The following is a 15,568-nucleotide window of genomic DNA, read 5'->3' as shown; positions in this document are numbered from 1 at the left end:
GATCATCCAAACACCCTGCATGATTATTATGTTGGTCTGGGTCCCCAGGCATAAAGTTCAGTGGCCTAGAAATCTTCAGTGGTTTCAGGTCTTTACTGGCAATTAAGTCTTCAATATGGCAGGCAGTAAACACACATACCATACAGGGTATTGAAGGTCTCCTTGCTCATGAACTCAGTTACACCCAGTAGTTGAGTACAGGTCATTGATATCATTTTCAAGAGACCTATTATCAGATGAGTCTCAGTCTACTTCAGTTGCATGAATAAATCTCTACACTTTGTTCAGCCAGCGTGAACTAATTTCTAACCTGTTATGTTACTTTCCAGCCTGGGTATGTAGGTTGTATAAAACAATGGTTGTTAGGCACAATCCATAACTTGCAGCCATCATATGTTGGATTGCTGCTGGATCCATGAATCGTGGTTATTTCACAATTTGGCACGGTGGCACAGTGGTTAGCACTACTGCCTCACAGCACCAGAGACCTAGGTTCAATTCCTGCCTTGGGCAACTGTGTGTGTGGAGTTTGCACATTCTCCCCGTGTCTGTGTGGTTTCCTCCCATAGTCCAAAAATGTGCAGGTTAGGGTGAATTGGCCATGCTAAATTGCCCGTAGTGTTGGGTGTAGGGGAATGGGTCTGGGTGGGTTGCTCTTTGGAGGGTTGGTGTGAACTTGTTGGGCTGAAAGGCCTGTTTCCACACTGTGGGGAATCTAATCTAGAAGTGAAAAAGTGAGTGTCACATGCCAGCTTAATAATAGTGACTCTTTTGAGTTTATAACTAGCAATAGTATTACTGAAAAATACCCAAGTATCAATACAGCTGCAAATAATTCTTAATTGAATTCTAAGGATTCATACAAATTGGTAGAAGTCGTGTTGCCTTTTGATGGCAGGTACCAGTTTATGCCAAACTTTATTTGTTGATGGTGCAGTACAAAATATCCATGTCAGACATTTGTGAATAAGATATGTGCACTAGACATCATTTAACAGTTGTAATAAGTGCCATTGCCCTGAGTTAGATGTGGAGAGCTGTTCAAGTACAATTTATAAACATGCAGAATGAATTTACCGATGGCTGTATTGTGCTTAATACTGCCAAATAATCCCTGAACGCCGATTGAATTATTTTTCAGACCTACCAGCTCTGTTTCAAAACCTGCATCCCATGGTGCATTGCAATATCCACATAACTTTTCAGTGACAATAGGAGCAGGCATGCATCAATGATATTAGAAGTTAAAGTTCATTCAGATGAAGTAGGGATGCTTAGCCATACTGTATAGTCCCTTCTAAAATGTATGCTGGCGAAAATCCAAATCCAGGGTTTCCTGCTGAATTGCTGTTTTCGATTCCTGTACTTCTGCCTGTCGAAGTCTTGGTTGAATAGATAGTGAAAAGTTTATTAGTATTCTTTGTTGTACAGCTTTGTCTGGTTAAAATTCTTAAGAAGTCATATTCGACTCGAAACCTTAACTGTTTCGCTCTCCACAAATACTGTAGACCTAAATATTTCTAACGCTTTCCGTTGTCGTTTCAGATGTCCGGCATCTGCAGTATTTTACTTTGATTTAACTGGTTAAACTCCAACAATCTCTCTCTATACAGATTGTTGTGGCCCGAAAACATTGCTATCCCAGCCATAAAACTCCTCGTACTTAAACCCGGACTATAGATATTTTACTGTCGGCAGAGGGGACGAGATGATCGGGTAAATAAACATAGGTGGCTAGTTTTGGTGAGTATGAATTCTGGATGAAAAAAATGTGCAGAGGAAGTGTTCAGATTGGATTCGAAATGGTGTGAGATCATGCAACAATGTGTGCTTTTAAAAAAAAGTTGCCAAATTTTCAAAAGCACTTGACCGACCCGGGGTGCGTTGAAAAAACTCCGCAGGTGTCACTCTTGAACATGAACTGGTCAAAATTAAGATCCACGGCGGAGCCACTTGGGCACCTCCCTCCCCAGATTCCGCGTGGGAAGGGGGGGATACAGGTGGAGCGGGTGACGTCACACGCCATTGTTTACACTGGGGCGTCCCGACGCACGGCTCAATGCTGCCCGGTTGCTATGGCGGCGAGCGGCATGACGTCAGACGGCGGAGTTGATACAGTGTATCGGGTGAGTGTTGGCAGGATACTCGCGCGGCGCTTGTGAATGGCTCGCTGCGGCTACGGCTGCGGCTGCTCTGCTGGGCTCTCTGATCATTCAGTTCCGTGCTCAGTCTGCGCTCTCTGACCGTGGTGCCATGCTGCGACTGCAAACCACGGCTGTCCATCCGTGATCCACCAACTCTTACCCCCCCCCCCCCCCCATACCCGCACCCACCCAGCTCCACCCCCCCCACCCCATTCCAATCTAAACCTCGGCAACCAGCAGCCACAATGTCCAGGAGGAAACAGAGTAACCCCCGGCAGATTAAACGTGAGTTTGTCGCTATGCCTGTCCTTCTGCACACTTCACAAACTCTCTTGCCGTCTGTCAACGCCGCGGCGTCTCTCCTCTCAGTTTTAAAAACGACTGTTTCCAGGCAGGTGTTCATATTTCTGATGAGAGGTAGGAGGCACAGGATATATTTTCACAGTCGACCTCGTCAGCGAACCAGAGTGTCTGCTCAATGCAAGCTAAAAATAATTTACTTATCTGGTGATTTTTATATCGCCGGAACAATCATCAGTTTTGGATATTCTAGACTTTCCCTATTTGATTTTCCCTATATAATTTGCTTTTGTTTTACTTTTTGAAAAGAAAAACAGAGCCCTCTTTTCTGATGACGACTCTATTTTTCTGGTAAAGGAAACATTGAACAAAAGTAGAGCTTGTTTGACTGTAGACTGGATGATGAGAAAACATGATAAGCCGGAGGCTTGATCTAGGTCCTGATATAGATTGCCAAGTGAGATAACAGTTCTTATCAGTTCATACCAGACTGGAGAGGTACCGAGTAGGACGGTTATTGAAATACAAAGAAATAAAAAAAATAGCGAAGAAAAATCCCCAGAAAGTCTGCTGATGTAATTGATTCCATCGTTAAGCTATTAATGCCGTTGATTTCTTTACATCTAACATTGAATTCATTGCATTTGGAGAGGCTAAGATGGCATGTGTACATAGCTTTGTTTTTCAACATTGTACTTACTCCAATTAGGCTAAAAATATTTTTCACTTGTTAATTTGAATGGATTCCACTTCTTTTGATTTGCAACAATGCTCTACAGCTGATAGGATTCAGGAAGCAATTTTTTCTACAGTTATTTTAACCCAGAAGGGAAATTGGATATACAATATTACATAACACAGGTAATTGATCTCTTGTGTGAAAAACACATAACTGGTGGCTCATGAAGCTTTACAGTAGTACAACCTACTTTTATTTCTGTTTTATATTAGCAAAATTTAACAACTGGTTAAATATCAGAATTATTTGGACATGATGCCAAGTTGTATATCAGGTGAATTTCATAATCTACACTTTTTTGGTTTGCAAAAAACTGACCATACTATATAGTGGAAATAAGCTTAAAGTTGTATATTACTATCCAATATAGTTGCATAAGAAACAAGTCAGAGTAAATTCTCTTGATCCATACTTGGGATGAGGGGTTTCTCTTATAAAGAAAGAGAAGTTGAACAAGTTGGGCCAATACCCATTGGAGTTTAGGAGAGTGAGAGATGACCTTGTTGAAACATACATGATCCTGAGGGGGCTTGATAAGATGGTTATTGGGAGGATGTTGTGGAGGAGACTAGGGTTACTGTATGTAGTTTAAGAATGAGGTCTCACTTTGAAAACCAAGAAGAATTTTATTTCGTGTGGGTTGTTTGTGGAAATTTCTGCCCAGAAAGCAGTGGAGACTGGGTCATTGAATTTATTCAAGGCTGAGTTAGATTTATGATTGACAAGGAGGCCAAATGTTATGGTGGCAGAAGATAAAGTGGAAATGAGGTCAAAATAAGATCGACCATGATCTTATTAAATGGTGAAGCTATGAAATGGGCCAAGTGGTCTAGTCGTGCCCATATGTGCTGTGTTCCTATAAGTTAGATGTGTTTAACTGTTTATACTGCCACACGTTTAACTCTGAACTTTGAGTTGTTAAAACTTGTTCAGGTGTTTGAGTGACAGTGTGTAAACAGAGTTTTTATCCACTTCATTCCACTTCCTTACTCAGTTTTAAGCGATGCTAATAACAATTAGATTAGATTCACAGGTGAAAGTTTCGAAAAAAAATTACCCATGTGAAAGAGACAAAATTGATGATCTGTTAGATTTTTGTAATTGATAATTCTCCACTGCACAGGCCAATCTTATGCTTTAGTTAAGAGGTCATTTTGACTTAAATGTTCTATACTTCATGAGTTTTGCTTAAAATACCACATTTTAAAATACTAAAATAAACCTTATTGTTTGATCTGACGTTTTGGGGATTGATTTCTGACATTTATATGCAATATGGAAATACACTATTGTGTATTTTTAGGATTGATTCTCAATTTGTTTGATGAGATTTGTCTTGAACTGGCTATGCACAGCTTACATTGCAGTAGATACCAGGGGATCAGACTTACAAATATGTGGAAATGTTATAAAATTTTAAGGGAATGTAGATTTTTGTGGGAAGTAAAAGAAACTTCAATGGGACTTTAGCTTGTGCCTTTCTTGCTAACATGTACATAGTTCTATAATAACTTGCAATGTGCAGGTAATTAATTCAATGGGAATCTTATGATTACAAAGAGGTGAAATTCAATAAGTTATGTAATAATTCAAGAAAGAGAAGGTGAAAATAAACAACCTATTTGGAAGTATGAATTAGTACTATTTGTTGTTAGCTGTTCAGAATGTATTGGAGCAGTTCCCTCTACGTCCAAAAGCCATTACTAGATACATTTTTCGATGATATAAACGTTATAAATGAACAGATTTAAGAAAATTATTTTAATATTCTTGGCCTCTGTTACATGCAATTTTGCATCTAAGTTGGCTTCTAGATATCAAATGCTATGTTTGAAATGGCCTTAAGGTTAAGATATTGTCCTTGTTTTTAATTGCAAGCATAATGCTAAGTGTGTTAAGCTGGATATCTTTGATTAATGCACCATCATTAATTGTTTTTGTACAACCTTTCAAGCCAATGACACGACATGACATTTAATATTGTAACTGAAATAAAGTTTGGCCTTAACTGTTCTTTTTGTAGAAATAATTTCAGAAATCCTTATGTGCTTTTGTTGAACATTGGAAACTTTTAATATTAAAACAAACTTTACGTGGTGACTATAAAGAGTATCTTGTATCAGTTACATTGTGAAAGTAAAGAATGTAATGTACTTGAGATCATACGTTCTTCATAATGTTTACAATGTGTCTTTTAGGTGTTTTCATTTACAAGTGCTTTGTCCTTTTTGTCTCATTTCTTTCCTTTTGTCTGTTATCTAATGTTACACAGTCTTTAGTCTCTGTCCTTGATTTTTTGTGATTTTCACTTTTTCATCTTTGCACAGTTACTTTATCTACCTGGTTTCATACTTCTAAATTCACTCGTCTGTGCCTTTTTAAGTTATTAGTTGCCCTGTCTCCTTTTTGAGTATGTTCATTCATACATTTTGTTATTGTTCATTCCAGTTCCTTGTGTTTCTGTGATCTGTGCGTGTCTTATAATTTCCACTATTCTGCCCTGTTCCTATGCATGCACCCCTCTCTGGTTCCACTATTTGCTGCTGCTGCCATCATTTCTGGGTTTTTTTTCACTCTTTCTCTCCCTTTCTGAGCTGGATAACATTCTCCTGGTATAGGCCTCTTGGGCAGGTTTGCTATATGATAATACAGAAAGTTGAACTGGCCCCATTACTATAAAGTGATGGTTGCATTGATAAGCTTTGATAATGGTGCAGATAGCAAGTACTAAGCGACCAATGGTTGAGCCTTGTCTTCCATTAGCATTCCGCTCCAGTAATCTGCACAGCTCTGACAATCACTTCTCCATTTCCACTCCTCTACCAGATAAGAATGGAAATACTGACTTCATGGGAGCTGATTAGGGTGTCTGGATTTCTCGATAATACCTTGATAAATTATGTTTCCTTTTTTTAAAAGGGGGAGAGTCAAAACTTCACATCTATTTTTCCCTCTCATGGTGTTTTATTAAAGGAGCTCCAGTCCAGTTGTGTTTTTTTTTTAAAAAGTACTGTGATAAAAAGCAAAGATAAGGACTGGACTGTTTTGTGTAGGAGTGCGTATCAATGTTATCTATCTCTTTTTTTCACTTTACTGAGCAGCCTGTTGTTTTTAGCCTTATCACACTCCACCAAAATGCCAGGGAAAAAAAACTGCCTGGATTATTCATTGCTTGATGATAACATTTTTTTGTAATCTTTTTTTTAATTTTTTAAATTAGGTCTGCGTAAATAAGGTGAATGTTCTTGCAATAAGATACTGCATGATTGACTGCCTGTCTTCAGGGGAATAAGCATACTGTCTTCTGACTTTTTAAATATTAATTTTGGACTGAACGTTTTAATTGAATCAGTACTGAAAAAGAAAATTGAGTTTTTGGCAGTCTTTGGAATGACCATATTCTGGACATTTTATTGTCAACCCACATTGCTTCCTTGGGTAAAGTAATGAGTTTCTTGCACTGCGTCTTTGACTGTCTCCTGTTTAGAGAAGAGAAAAATTTGGCTGCTTGATCAAGGGAAACCTTGTACAGTTGTGGCTGTCTGCCTTTTTTTTGTGATATTACTTAGAGTGAAACAAACAGTCTAAACTTTAGTGATGGATGTGAGCCAACCACTTGTACTTCTAGCTTATTGAACTGACTGGTTGGTCCTCCTGAATGCTGAGTAATGCAAGGCTACTTAGCTCCCACCCACAAACAACGAGTTCTATTGCCTGCTTTCCATAGGGTTACGTTTAGTACAACAGGGAGCTTGCTTCTCTTTCTCCCCTCCCCCCCCCCTCCGTTTTTTCTTTCTTCCCCCCCCCTCCTTTTTTATTTCTCCCACCCCTTTTTCTTTCTTCACCCCCCCCCCCCCCCCACCTTTCCCTTTCTCCCCCAAACATTAAAGAAAATGGAATAGATCTGATCCATCTCGTTTTCCTACTTATCAAGGTAGGTAGATTGAAATTTGAGTTCTGAGTTTATGATCAAAAATTGTTTGTTATTAAATGATGTGATGTTATCAGGTTTGACCAGAGAATAATAATGACAATGAATTGTTTTTTTGCTGAAAATTAAATCACTGTCGTTCCATGCACACAATCTATGTTTTGAGAAAGAGCAAAATACTTTGCAGTGTCATGTACAATTTCTTTGGGAGCTGTTTACATCGAATCATCCCCTGGTTAATATCACATAGCAAAGCTCTTTTTTTTTAATTTTTTAAATTAGGTCTGCGTAAATAAACTTAGATTTTGTTTTATGACTTGACAGGTATCATCATGACCTATGTTTTGAATAAAAAGTAAGTCATTGATACAGAGGTTTGTTGAAATCAGGGACCTCCATCCAGTGAATACAGTAACATATAACTAATCATATATGGGGTTCATGGTTTCTATTAGCGTGAGATGTTTGGTAGAGTTTCTGATTCATTTTTAAGTATTAGGGGGTATTGAAAGAATTGACGACTGCATTATATACCTTTCTCCGTTTGGCTGTACACTAAAAATAAATCTATTGTCGGAACAGTGCCCACTTCAATATAGTGATAATGTGCCATATTTGTTTGGGCAATAATGCCTTTACTCTTCATGGTACTGCTGTGTATCAATTACTTAAGCAAATCAGTGCAATATGGTGTTGAACCCATTTTTAGTTTTTGATGTAATGAGCATTGGTACAGGAATAGGCCTTTTAGCTACTGAGCATGCTCCACCATTCAATTAGATCATGATTGATGTGTATCTCTGTTCCATTCACCCACCTTTTGTTCCATGTTCGTTGGTACTTCTAACAAGGAAGAAGAATCACACCACACCAGGTTATAGTCCAACAGTTGTATTTGGAAGTCCAAGCTTTTGGAATGATGCTTCTTCATTCATCCCAGTCTGACACCAGCACCTCCACATCAAGGAAAAAGAAGAGTAGGAAGAATTGAAGGGAGAATTGCAATAATCTAAGAAGTGGTAATGAGCAAATTGTTGAAAATGTGGGCTTATACATTTGTGGGCTTATAAATGTGGGCCCACGTCCTGTTGGACTTCGTTTTTAGGGTCTTAAAAGAAGTGGCTGGTGGGAGAATTGATACATTATTTTTAATTTCCCAATACTCCCTTGATTTGGGAAAAGTCTCAGTAGATTGGTAAAATGTAAATATGACTTCTTTATTCAGAAAGGGAGGGAGATTAAAAGCAGGAAACTACTAGTTAGATTAACATCTTTCATAGGGAAAATGCTAGAAGTTATTAAGAAGTTATAGCAAGGTACTTGTGTCTGTTCAAGGAAATCAGGTGGAGTCAACATGGTTTTGACAAGGAGAAATCTTGTTTAAACAATGTATTAGGATTCCCTTGAGGAAGTAACATATACTGTGGATAATGGATGTACTGTACATGCTACATTGAAGGTTACTGTGAAAAATAAAAGCTTATGGTTTAGTTGGTAGCATTTTATCATTGAGAGAAGATTGGCTCCCTAACAGGAGGTAGAGAATATGTACAAATGGGTCTCTTCCAGGTTGGCTTAAAGTAATGTGTGGTGTGTCATAGGGATTGGTGCTGGGACCTCAACGTTTTTAGTTTGTATAAATAACTTGTATGAATGGATTGAAGGTATGGTTGGCAAATTTGTGGATAACACAAAGATATGTAGTAAAGGAAGTAGTAATGATGGCACACAGGTCACAAAAGGTATATATGGGTTGTGAGTGGGCAGAATTCTGTCAAATGTATAATGTGGGAAAATATGAAATTGTCCATTTTGGCAGCAAGAATAATAAGGCGTATTATGTAAAATGAGAGAAATGCAAAAAGATCTTGGTATATTAGTGTTAGGGTTAGGTAAAGCAGGCAGAGTTAGTGTTTAGGAAATCTTACGGAATGTTATCATTTATCACAAGGGGAATTGAATGCAAAGGTGGGGCATTTTTGCTTCACTTGTACAGGCACAAGTGAGATCACATCCGGAGTAGCCTTTCTTTCTTAAGAATGGATGTGAATGTATTGGAGGCAGTTCAGAAAAGGTGTGTGAGACAAATAGCTGGAATGGATAGGTTTCCTGGTGATGAAAGGTTGGACAGGCTAGGCTTAAATTTGCTGAAATTCAAAAGAATAAGTGTCAACTTGATTGAATTAGATCCTGAGCAGTTTTGACAGGTAGGGTGTGCAGAGGATATTTCACTATTTAAAAATCTATTTAAAACAGACATGATTTTTATTCTTAGAGGGTTGTGACTCTTTAGAACTTTGTTCCCAGAAATGTGGTGGAAGCAGAGTTTTTGACTATTCTTGAAACAGAGGTGGATAGATTCTTGCAGAAAAAGGGTTGGGAGTTAGGGGAGATGTTATCTGGAGTAGGTAGGAATGTGAATTTGAGATTGCAATCATATCCGCCAAGATCTTATTGAAAGGCAGAACAGGCCCAAGGAACTGAATGGCCTACCTGCTGTATGTTCAAATGTTCATATAAGATTAGGTGAATGAGATATTTTGCTACAAGGAAGAAGCAACATTGTTTGCATGTCCTGATATTTCCTTCGGAGCACCGAATCCGAGGGATTAGTTTACTTACCAGTTTCTTGCCTCAGGAAATAGCATCTCATGCTAAGTAGGATTTGGGATTTCAGCATAAATATTTGGTCCTGGGCTGATTTGTAGGTACAAGGCAAGATGCTTCAATATTGGGAATTGAATATCTTTTTATAATTGATGTTTAGTATGATGCACCCTTGCAGGAAGCATATTTGTACAAAAGTAATTGAGTAGGTGGAGTGAAACTTTTCAAAAAATTGAAATCTTTCATTTCTCCAGTCATTTGTAAGTTATCTTTGAGTCAAATTGTTGATTATTTGGTACAAAATGTTGTACTTTGTGTAAATTGATTGAGTTTTTTATTAATTTACAAATTTGGCACATGTTCAATTATATTGGAACTATTTTTGTTTTTTTTGTTATATATTAACTATTCATCCCTAATTATTATGTCTTCTCTGGTAGAGATAGTGACTAGATGAGTCAATAAAAGCTGGAAAATTCATGTTTCCATAAAGGATCTGTGCTGAAATAGTAATGAATATGAATCATGAAATTTGCCATGTATCCTGTACTTAAAACATAGCATAGACAAGGCAAGGCATGAGTGCATTCAAGGCTATAATTCACATGCAAGTAGACACATGGGTGCAATATTGGTTAATAGTCAGTGTCTAATAAAGTGTACAACAGCAGGAAATCTTGGGGCAAAAATATGGCCAACCAAAAGTCTGCATTTGGGGTTTCACAAGCATCTAAACTATGTATGCCACTACTATAGCAAACAATAGTGCTTCTCTTAAATTTCCAAGCACTGAAGAAGTGGTTATTTCTGTCTCTGCAAACAACAACATTAGAGTGCATACTTGTAGGGGTCCTGATGATAATTCTGACTATTAGCTGAGTCTCTATTCACCCGAAGGCTGACTGCTGGTTTCTTTCACGATGGTAATTTGACTTTTCAATAAATGCCTCTACTGAATTGTTTATGTTGTTGCAACAACCCCAAAATATAAGCATGTCTTTGCATCCAAAGGTTGTCTTCTTAAATCCACTTCCTTTTCCCACAGTTTGCAAACTAAATATAAATAAAAATATGATGACTGACATTGATTACCGCAGGTATTCTAAAATAATCAAAACCGCAAATTGTACCTGAACCACATGTTACACTGTCAGATCTCTCTTTTTTTAAATAATCCAGTTTACCTATATTGACCTGAAGGAAAATATTCCTATCAAAAAGACCAAAATATTTTATTCTGAAAGTATACAGGATATATTGCAATGTTTCATGCAAATTAAAATAGGAAATTGATTATTTTATTTCTATTCTTTGAATACATCAGCTCAAATTAATTTCTATTGTGCAATATTATTGAACTTGAGCTTGAGGATGAGATTCATGGCACATTTCTATTGCATCACAACCAATTCCACCTTTTCTGTTACTGGTGATTTGTTGGTCCACTTCGCCCTGTACCTGAATAACTTATAATCATCCTGTTATTTCCCTCCTTTGTTTTCCCAATCTTGCTTTTAGTCTTTTTCTTCTCACTTATAAAACACATATCCTTTTCTCCCTTCTCTTTTACTCCTAGCTCTTTTTAAATTTAATTGCTTGCTTATTTATTCTTTGTAAAAGGTTCTTTCTTAATATTTCTGTGCTGTAACACTTATTCCTTATCCTGTTCCTCTCCTTTTCATTCATTTTCCTCCCCCAACCAACTGATGGGAACTATATTGTGTGTTCTGGGAGCCACATATTCTCAAGTGAAACAATCTATTGTAATCTATCACACTTTTATCTGTACTATCTGAGAACTGAAAATGGCCTGGCCTTGCAATGGCGCCATGCTTGTAAGCTGATAAAGTTACAGAGTTCACTGGTGATGAATGTTAAGTAACTACACCCTCATTAGATAGGATATGGACTTGGCAGAAGGACTAGGTATTTGAAACTAAGCTACTCTGCATCTTAATCACTGGCTTTTTTTCAGATTTCCTTTCAACAATAGTCCTTTAACACTTGACTCGTGTAGTCGTTAGAAGAAATGTTTATTCCAATCAAAATGTGTTAATTAATCACTCATATCGAATTGATCTTTTACTATTTGCTATTTCATCGGTTTAAAAATAAACTAAATGGCTTGGTTGCTATAGATACATGATGAAAAGGTCAAACCAAGTTTACCTTATCATGATATGGACAGTTACTAATTAGAGATAGATATTGGATTGGCAAAGTCTAACAGCAGTTGTACTCATTTCCATGATGCACACCAGTGTAATATTAAAATTAACTCATGTATGATGGTGCAAGTAAGCTAAAAGCATCTGGTGTTAGCTGTTAAGAGGCATTTGATGCATCTGCTGTTTTAAGTTGAGACTGCAGAGATTGAGAAAAATTCTATCATGTTATGAATTGTTTTAAGACATTCACAATATTGCATACATTATTTAGTTCTTATTTTCCTAAATACAAATTGGAGTTATTCTGATTTTATTTTTGTACCTTTAAATCTGAGATTTTTTTCTGCAATTTAAAATGGGAAAAGTGGAATAGCATATTTTAAAATTTTAAAATTCAACAATTGTGTCCATTTGTAAGCCATTATTTGAAACAGATGATTAATGCTCAGCAAGTTTGATTTTAAAAAAATCCTTATCGATGCAACACCCTTTTTTACAAACCTTTCTTTTTAATAAACTAAACTGTCAGTTCACAAAAATAAAAGGTTGCTCATTTATTAAACTGCATACTTTGCACAATTTAAAAGAGCTGTGAAATGAAACACAATTTAAAAACATATACTTTACAGATCTGCAATATTGATTTTAATATTTCGGAGATCATAAAATGTAAAGAGCTTCTGCATTTTGTGTTCTGTCCTGATAACACCAGAACTGAGTAAATGAGCAATTATTATCTGCATGTCTCTGTCCATCCTATAACTACAGGACTTCACCAGTTATTGTTTTGCACAGGGCAGTAAGTTAATGGAAAAATGATAACCATTGACTTGCTTAAATGTAAGGGCTCCTACTTATGGAGGAATAAAATAGGCTTAATTTTCATCTGCCATTGTAAAAATAAGATCAATTTTCAATATTGAGATTATTCAAATCTATTGAAGTAAGTCTGCTTTAAATTTTGCACATCATGTACCGACGTTTAGGTTAGTTTTAAGCATTTGAGATTAAAATGAATGCCCTTCGAATTGAATGGAAGTAGTCTGGAGATGTTATTTCTGTTTGTACACCTGTTCGACAATTTACCACAGTAAGTGATTTGTACCTAGACCTCATAATCTGATACTGCAGGAGAAACTTCCTCCCTGTTTTTCTCTTTCTCAGTCAAGGTGCATCTGTTCAGTAACTATTCCTAATACAGCTGAACTGAGATAAAGTGAGCTCATTTGCTCATGGTGTAAATCTAAAGTGAAAGCCATATCAAACAACATTTATTGACATTATTTTAGGAAAATAATTTGATACGTTTAACAAAAAGGATGTTACTTTGCAGGTAGAGGGCAAATGTTGGACTTCACAACAATTATCATAAAAATCAAAAGAACCAAAACAAAACAAATTACTGGAAAAGCTCAGTAGGTCTGGCAGCTTCTGTGAAGAGAAATCAGTTAACGATTCAGGTCCGGTGACCCTTCCTCAGAACCTGTCTTATCATATTTGTCTTTGATAATGTACACTTCTGATTTTTTTCTCCCTGATTACTGCAATGATTGTCGCTGAAATGGTGGGAATGTAATCTCCCCTTGGATCCTCTGCAATTGCTCTTTTGAATAGATCATAGGTGTATGTGAAAAAACAGTCTGAGGGTAGTTTCCCTCTCCACAAGCACTATTGAAGTTCAGCTGTATGCACTTGAAATGCCATCTTATTGTTGCACACAGAATTTATTTGTGATGTTAAAATAACTTGTGCTACCTAATTGTTTATATCAACATTATCTGATTATGCTTTAACAAGTCAGTCAGTGATGTGGTATCTGAAAGGAATTGGTATGTTTTTATTAAAATTAACTCCTTATTCTGCATGCAATTTTCCATCTAAATGTCACTTTTCATTTTATTTACAATTTACAAAAAAAACTGCTTGAGAAACTCTACTTCTCTGATAAATTGAAAAGACATTTCTTTTTGCTTGGAGTCTGTTTAGATGGTACCTTCCCAAATGGTGTGACTGAAACTGAATTAATGTTTTTTATGTAGTGAATTGTAAGTATACCTCAATTAGTACTTTTTTTTGAATATCAGGTTGGTTTAAACCAGTTGGTTGCATGGATTTTTGGATCATAAAAATCAATTTAAAAATAGCACAAAATATTCTTTGTATCTTATTTGCAACTTCATTGCAAATAGAATATACTGATACCATTAATTAGCTTGACAGGTGCATGGTGCATTTGGTTAGTGACTTAGAAATCAGAGGAACTCTCCAACTCATTTGGCAACTTCTCCTTTAAACATGTCAGGAGGTTCACAATAACTTCACCTTTGAAACCTTCAATTTCTTTGACCTTCTCAAAGTTATGTTCCTCTCTCAGATATTGCCCTGCTTTCCTCCTTTAGCTTCTGCACTGACAAAGTCTTCATTCTCAGTCTCAATTTACTTTGCGCTTGCCTTCTGATTTAGCAGTTCTCTTGTGCTCCTTGCATATCAGCTGCCATATAAACTCTCATTGGTGTTGCTGTGGGCTTTGTACACTTATGTCCTCAGTCACATACATGACACTTATCACCATTTCCTTGTTTCCTCCTTCATCCGTTTCCCTCTGTCTATTTTTCTTTGTTCCACATATTTCCATATGTCATATCCTTGTCTAAGGCCTTCCATGTGCTATGGTATTCGTGCAACTCTTTATCTATTCAAATACTCATTATCATCCTGTTTTCCTCCAATTAAATCTTTGCCATCTTGTTTTTCGTCTTGGTAATGCCTGTTGCTTAGTCTCTCAAATCGATGTATAGACTTGAACTGTGCACAGATGATTTGACCATCCATAACCAAATCTGTCTGGACCACAACAAGCAGCAACAAACCTTGTTCCATTTGCCTGAACAACATATTTCTTTCCACCAACTGTGTCCTTAAGTGCTTCTCCTGACCCCTCCTACCATCTTTGTTACTAATGTCTGAGACTCTTAGCTGCCTATATTGCTCTTGCCCACTCTCCAGTCCTGGTTTGGATCCCCAATGCTATGATAATTATTGTCCTGTCTCAAGAAGACCTCCAAACAAATCAATCTCTGGAAGTTTTTGTTTGCTTGAGCACATTTTCACCATTCTTAGCCACTGAACCTTTCCTTCTCTCCGGAGTACTAAAGACAGTAGATAACTGACAGACTTTCTTGATTGGCTTCAAATTCCTAACCTTTCAGTATTCTGTATTTCTTCTGAGACTCTGCAGCTTTTTTTTTATCATCTTGTTGCAATACCCCTCGCAACCTTTGCTGACCTACTTTTATCCTTGTTCATGTCCTTGATGCACAATATCTCTTTAATCTCTTTAATGGCAGTTGTACCACTCTTTCGAAACTCTGTTTTCCTGATTGTCCACTTGTGCATTTCTCACTGTTCACTCCACTGCCTTCAATCACCCAGTCCTCATTCTTTGGAATTCTCTTCCTGAATACTTGTGCCCTGTACTTGCACAGTACCCACTTACAGTGTGCATTTTCTAACATCAGGTTTGAAAAAGTGTAAGTAATAATTGAGTTGAATATTTTGAAGCTGTCACTAATAAGAAAGTGTCTATAGATGCCATCTATATGCACTTCAGTTGATTAGATTCTTGAGATATTAGGAAGCTAAAATGAGGAAATGCAGAATTGAAGCTAACCTTTTGACC

The 15,568-nt window shown here is 37.0% G+C and overlaps 1 protein-coding gene across 3 annotated transcripts in view; it reads left to right on the top strand.

Annotated features, from left to right (window-relative positions):
• The first annotated feature begins 2,227 nt into the window (after positions 1-2,227).
• Positions 2,228-15,568, top strand: part of zfpm1 (zinc finger protein, FOG family member 1) — a 272,580-nt gene continuing 259,239 nt past the window's right edge. Inside the window, exon 1 of one of the 3 annotated variants that reach the window (XM_087995823.1) lies at positions 2,228-2,429. In XM_087995823.1, the coding sequence (XP_087851949.1) occupies positions 2,390-2,429 (40 nt within the window). In that variant the 5' untranslated portion in view covers positions 2,228-2,389. The remainder of the gene's footprint in view (positions 2,430-15,568) is intronic. The other 2 variants (XM_087995822.1, XM_087995824.1) reach the window with 2 other exon arrangements.

This window comes from Chiloscyllium plagiosum, unplaced genomic scaffold (assembly GCF_037043375.1).
Source record: "Chiloscyllium plagiosum isolate Xiang-an unplaced genomic scaffold, Cpla_swu_hap1 HiC_scaffold_17, whole genome shotgun sequence".
Lineage (NCBI taxonomy): Eukaryota > Metazoa > Chordata > Chondrichthyes > Orectolobiformes > Hemiscylliidae > Chiloscyllium > Chiloscyllium plagiosum.
Note: the sequence above shows the minus strand (reverse complement) of the source record. Positions and strands in the feature narration are given on the sequence as shown.